Source organism: Electrona antarctica (assembly GCF_951216825.1).
Source record: "Electrona antarctica genome assembly, chromosome: 13".
Classification (NCBI taxonomy): Eukaryota; Metazoa; Chordata; class Actinopteri; order Myctophiformes; family Myctophidae; genus Electrona; species Electrona antarctica.
In genome coordinates, this window is record NC_136794.1 from 51605720 (window position 1) to 51613219 (window position 7500).

Here is a 7500-nt window from a genome sequence, read left to right on the forward strand (position 1 = left end):
CTATACATACATACATACATCTATACATACATACATCTATACATATATACATACATACATCTATACATACATACATACATCTATACATATATACATACATACATCTATACATCTATACATACATACATACAGCTATACATATATACTGGAGGACAGGCTGAGGGCCTGCATGCAGAAACTAGGTATCTATAGTATCTACAGTATATACATATGTATACATATATATATACATCTATACATATATACTGGAGGAGAGGCTGATATCTGATACAATACATATACCGTGTGTGTGTGCGTGTGTGCGTGATGAACTTTCAAATGGTTGTTTTCTTTCTTGCGTCCACCAACACAAAATCAAAAACTAATTTCACTCACTTTTTAAACTTGCAATGTAAAGTTTACTGTCTGTCTGTCTGTCTGTCTGTCTGTCTGTCTGTCTGTCTGTCTGTCTGTCTGTCTGTCTGTCTGTCTGTCTGCCTGCCTGCCTGCCTGCCTGCCTGCCTGCCTGCCTGTCTGTCTGTCTGTCTGTCTGTCTGCCTGCCTGCCTGCCTGCCTGCCTGCCTGCCTGCCTGCCTGTCTGTCTGTCTGTCTGTCTGCCTGCCTGCCTGTCTGCCTGCCTGCCTGCCTGCCTGCCTGTCTGTCTGCCTGCCTGCCTGCCTGTCTGTCTGTCTGCCTGCCTGCCTGCCTGCCTGTCTGTCTGTCTGTCTGTCTGTCTGTCTGTCTGTCTGTCTGCCTGTCTGTCAGCCTGTGGGAAGTTGACAGGAATCTCTGAGCCAATCACCATCAAGACGTCAGGATCCCGGTTTGGTTCCTGGATGACCGACCCGCTAGCCCCGTCCGGGGATAACAGAGTAAATATTAATTATAACTTATTAATTAATTATTATAACTTATTACTGTTCAATTAATTCAATATAAATTCAATATATTAACCCATTTAGACCTGAGGCAGATTCTAAAAAAAATGTCTTCTAAATCCTAAAAGAGTTTTCTATGTCAGTCATTCTCAAACTATTTCATGTCAAGGACCCCCAAAATATAGTAATTGTCCGCCGACCCCCATCTGAAAATATGTTGTTCCAGGGACCCCCCCAGAAGCAAAGATTTGAGTCAAAAACGTTCGCTCTGAAAGAATATATATTCGAAATTTGCGTCACATTTTCACGATTTAAAAAAAATTGCAGATCTACAAGCTCGTAGCGCGGCACTCGGTGCCACGCTATGAGCTTGTAGATCTGCTGTTTTTCAATAGCTAAAGTATAACATAATGCTTTAAAACACCAAAAGGGGTTCCCGTTCTGAATGGGATAAAAATAATAGTAACTTATCGGAAATCGTTACTGACCAATAATATGACCCTGCAAATTAATAATATGATAATATGACCCTGCAAATGACGGCAGGATTGGCTAATCGGTCATTATGTCCATATCGTGCGTCTCTAATGTGTGCCGTTGTCTTTCGTTTTCGTTGTCTGTCGTTGCCGCGCAGGCTAACGCTAACAGGCTAGTGAACGGGACGCTAATAGAGCGAAGCGTACGGTTGGCCTTAGAGTCCGATATTCTTCTCTCGCCTGATATCATTGAGGATGCGCTATAGGACGTCCTATGCATCCGTGGATTGGATTCCCTATATGACATTTCCAGACGTTCTACAGGATGGAATGGGCTAATGTGTGTCGTTGTCTTTCCCAACCCACCAACCAACCAGGTGTGGTACATGGACGGTTACCATAACAACCGTTTCGTCAGAGAGTACGCGTCGATCCAGGCCTTCATGGAGACGGATAACTTCACGTCTCACCGCCTCCCTCACCCCTGGTCCGGCACGGGACAGGTCATCTACAACGGATCGCTCTACTTCAACAAGGTACCACAATAGTTCCACACTCACTCCAGAGGGCCACTATAGTTCCACACTCACTCCAGAGGGCCACTATAGTTCCACACTCACTCCAGAGGGCCACTATAGTTCCACACTCACTCCAGAGGGCCACTATAGTTCCACACTCACTCCAGAGGCCACTATAGTTCCACACTCACTCCAGAGGGCCACTATAGTTCCACACTCACTCCAGAGGACCACTATAGTTCCACACTCACTCCAGAGGGCCACAATAGTTCCACACTCACTCCAGAGGACCACTATAGTTCCACACTCACTCCAGAGGGCCACAATAGTTCCACACTCACTCCAGAGGGCCACTATAGTTCCACACTCACTCCAGAGGACCACTATAGTTCCACACTCACTCCAGAGGGCCACAATAGTTCCACACTCACTCCAGAGGACCACTATAGTTCCACACTCACTCCAGAGGACCACAATAGTTCCACACTCACTCCAGAGGGCCACTATAATATATAATATATAATAATATAAATCTTATTTCCAGTTCCAGAGTCACACCATCATCCGGTTCGACCTCCAGACGTCGGTGATCTCTCGTTCTCGCCAGCTGGACTTCGCAGGCTTCAACAACATGTACCACTACTCGTGGGGCGGCCACTCCGACATCGACCTGATGGCGGACGAGGGCGGGCTCTGGGCCGTCTACGCCACCAATCAGAACGCCGGGAACATCGTGCTGAGCCAGCTGAACGCCGACACGCTGGCCGTGATTGGCTCGTGGTTCACCAATCACCCGAAGCGCAGCGCGGGCGAGGCCTTCATGATCTGTGGCACGCTGTACGTCACCAACGGGTACTCTGGAGGCACCAAGGTACAGATAATACCCTTAATACTAACCCTAACGGGTACTCTGGAGGCACCAAGGTACAGATAATACCCTTAATACTAACCCTAACGGGTACTCTGGAGGCACCAAGGTACAGATAATACCCTTAATACTAACCCTAACGGGTACTCTGGAGGCACCAGGGTACAGATAATACCCTTAATACTAACCCTAACGGGTACTCTGGAGGCACCAGGGTACAGATAATACCCTTAATACTAACCCTAACGGGTACTCTGGAGGCACCAAGGTACAGATAATACCCTTAATACTAACCCTAACGGGTACTCTGGAGGCACCAAGGTACAGATAATACCCTTAATACTAACCCTAACGGGTACTCTGGAGGCACCAAGGTACAGATAATACCCTTAATACTAACCCTAACGGGTACTCTGGAGGCACCAAGGTACAGATAATACCCTTAATACTAACCCTAACGGGTACTCTGGAGGCACCAAGGTACAGATAATACCCTTAATACTAACCCTAACGGGTACTCTGGAGGCACCAAGGTACAGATAATACCCTTAATACTAACCCTAACGGGTACTCTGGAGGCACCAAGGTACAGATAATACCCTTAATACTAACCCTAACGGGTACTCTGGAGGCACCAAGGTACAGATAATACCCTTAATACTAACCCTAACGGGTACTCTGGAGGCACCAAGGTACAGATAATACCCTTAATACTAACCCTAACGGGTACTCTGGAGGCACCAAGGTACAGATAATACCCTTAATACTAACCCTAACGGGTACTCTGGAGGCACCAGGGTACAGATAATACCCTTAATACTAACCCTAACGGGTACTCTGGAGGCACCAGGGTAAAGATAATACCCTTAATACTAACCCTAACGGGTACTCTGGAGGCACCAAGGTACAGATAATACCCTTAATACTAACCCTAACGGGTACTCTGGAGGCACCAAGGTACAGATAATACCCTTAATACTAACCCTAACGGGTACTCTGGAGGCACCAAGGTACAGATAATACCCTTAATACTAACCCTAACGGGTACTCTGGAGGCACCAGGGTACAGATAATACCCTTAATACTAACCCTAACGGGTACTCTGGAGGCACCAAGGTACAGATAATACCCTTAATACTAACCCTAACGGGTACTCTGGAGGCACCAAGGTACAGATAATACCCTTAATACTAACCCTAACGGGTACTCTGGAGGCACCAAGGTACAGATAATACCCTTAATACTAACCCTAACGGGTACTCTGGAGGCACCAAGGTACAGATAATACCCTTAATACTAACCCTAACGGGTACTCTGGAGGCACCAGGGTAAAGATAATACCCTAACCCTAATACCTGATGGGTGGTGATCCACCTGAACTGAAGCCACACCCACAGCTGTTGTTGTATGATGAAGGGGGAGGGGTTAGGGGAGGGGCTGATAGTGTGATGTCACTATATTACTGTTTATTTCATTGGCCCGTTTGACTGTCAAGGGTTCAGCCTCCAGGAAGAAACCCTACATACAAAGTTAATACACCATTGCACATACAAATGACTCCAGGGTGTCTAATGAAGTACTGTCACCTCATAGACACATGAAAAACATTGTGGCACTCCATCTTTAATGTCTGTGTTGAAATGTCCATTCTCCAGGTGTACTACACCTTCTACCATATACTATATATATAGTTATATATATAGTACTACACCTTCTACCATATACTACACCTACTACACTACTACACTACTACTACTACTACTACTACTACACTACTACTACTACTACTACTACACTACTACTACTACTACACTACTACACTACTACTACTACTACTACTACTACTACACTACTACTACTACTACTACTACACTACTACTACTACTACTACTACTACTACACTACTACTACTACTACTACTACTACACTACTACTACTACTACTACTACACTACTACTACTACTACACTACTACACTACTACTACTACTACTACTACTACACTACTACTACTACTACTACTACTACACTACTACTACTACTACTACTACTACACTACTACTACTACACTACTACACTACTACTACTACTACTACTACTACACTACTACTACTACTACTACTACACTACTACTACTACTACTACTACTACACTACTACTACTACTACTACTACTACTACACTACTACTACTACTACTACTACACTACTACTACTACTACTACTACTACTACTACTACACTACTACTACTACTACTACTACACTACTACTACTACTACTACTACTACTACACTACTACTACTACACTACTACTACTACTACTACTATACTACTACTACTACACTACTACTACTACTACACTACTACTACTACTACTACTACTACTACACTACTACTCTACTACTACTACTACTACTACTACTACTACTACTACTACTACTACTACTACTACTACTACTACTACACTACTACTACTACTACTACTACTACTACACTACTACTACTACTACTACTACTACTACTACTACTACTACTACTACTACTACTACTACTACTACTACTACTACTACTACACTACTACTACTACTACTACTACTACTACACTACTACTACTACTACTACTACTACTACACTACTACTACTACTACTACTACTACTACTACTACTACTACTACTACTACTACACTACTACTACTACTACTACTACTACTACTACTACTACTACTACTACTACTACACTACTACTACTACTACTACTACTACTACTACTACTACTACTACTACTACTACTACTACTACTACTACTACTACTACTACTACTACTACTACTACTACTACTACTACTACTACTACTACTACTACTACTACTACTACTACTACTACTACTACTACTACTACTACTACTACTACTACTACTACTACTACTACACTACTACTACTACTACTACTACTACTACACTACTACTACTACTACTACTACTACTACACTACTACTACTACTACTACTACTACTACACTACTACTACTACTACTACTACTACTACACTACTACTACTACTACTACTACTACTACTACTACTACTACTACTACACTACTACTACTACTACTACTACTACTACACTACTACTACTACTACTACTACTACTACTACTACTACACTACTACTACTACTACTACTACACTACTACTACTACTACTACTACTACTACACTACTACTACTACTACTACTACTACTACTACTACTACTACTACTACACTACTACTACTACTACTACTACTACTACTACTACTACTACTACTACTACACTACTACTACTACTACTACTACTACTACTACTACTACTACTACTACTACTACACTACTACTACTACTACTACACTACTACTACACTACTACTACTACTACTACTACTACTACTACTACTACTACTACTACTACTACTACTACTACTACTACTACTACTACTACTACACTACTACTACTACTACTACTACTACTACTACTACTACTACTACTACTACACTACTACTACTACTACTACTACACTACTACTACTACTACTACTACTACTACACTACTACTACTACTACTACACTACTACTACTACTACTACTACTACTACACTACTACTACTACTACTACTACTACTACACTACTACTACTACTACTACTACACTACTACTACTACTACTACTACTACTACTACTACTACTACTACTACTACACTACTACTACTACTACTACTACTACTACACTACTACTACTACTACTACTACTACTACTACTACTACTACTACTACACTACTACTACTACTACTACTACACTACTACTACTACTACTACTACTACTACACTACTACACTACTACTACTACTACTACTACTACACTACTACTACTACTACTACTACACTACTACTACTACTACTACTACTACTACTACACTACTACACTACTACTACTACTACTACTACTACACTACTACTACTACTACTACTACTACTACTACTACTACTACTACTACACTACTACTACACTACTACTACTACTACTACACTACTACTACTACTACTACTACACTACTACTACTACTACTACTACTACACTACTACTACTACTACTACACTACTACTACTACTACTACTACTACTACTACTACTACTACTACTACTACTACACTACTACTACTACTACTACTACTACTACTACTACTACACTACTACTACTACTACTACTACTACTACTACTACTACTACTACTACTACTACTACTACTACTACTACTACTACTACTACTACTACTACACTACTACTACTACTACTACTACTACTACTACTACTACTACTACACTACTACTACTACTACTACTACTACTACTACTACTACTACTACTACTACTACTACTACTACTACTACTACTACTACTACTACACTACTACTACTACTACTACTACTACACTACTACTACTACTACTACTACTACTACTACTACTACACTACTACTACTACTACTACTACTACTACTACTACTACTACTACACTACTACTACTACTACTACTACTACACTACTACTACTACTACTACTACTACACTACTACTACTACTACTACTACTACACTACTACTACTACTACTACTACTACTACTACTACACTACTACTACTACTACTACTACACTACTACTACTACTACTACTACTACTACTACTACTACACTACTACTACTACTACTACTACACTACTACTACTACTACTACTACTACTACACTACTACTACTACACTA

General features: G+C 41.4%; 1 protein-coding gene across 1 annotated transcript in view; it reads left to right on the forward strand.

Moving 5' to 3' along the window:
• Positions 1–7500, forward strand: part of LOC306935046 (noelin-like) — a gene marked incomplete at both ends in the record, with an annotated part of 44938 nt that overhangs the window by 36473 nt on the left and 965 nt on the right. The window contains 3 exons of the mRNA XM_079517869.1: positions 745–851; positions 1711–1869; positions 2396–2722. Coding sequence (XP_079373995.1) covers positions 745–851; positions 1711–1869; positions 2396–2722 — 593 coding nt within the window. The remainder of the gene's footprint in view (positions 1–744; positions 852–1710; positions 1870–2395; positions 2723–7500) is intronic.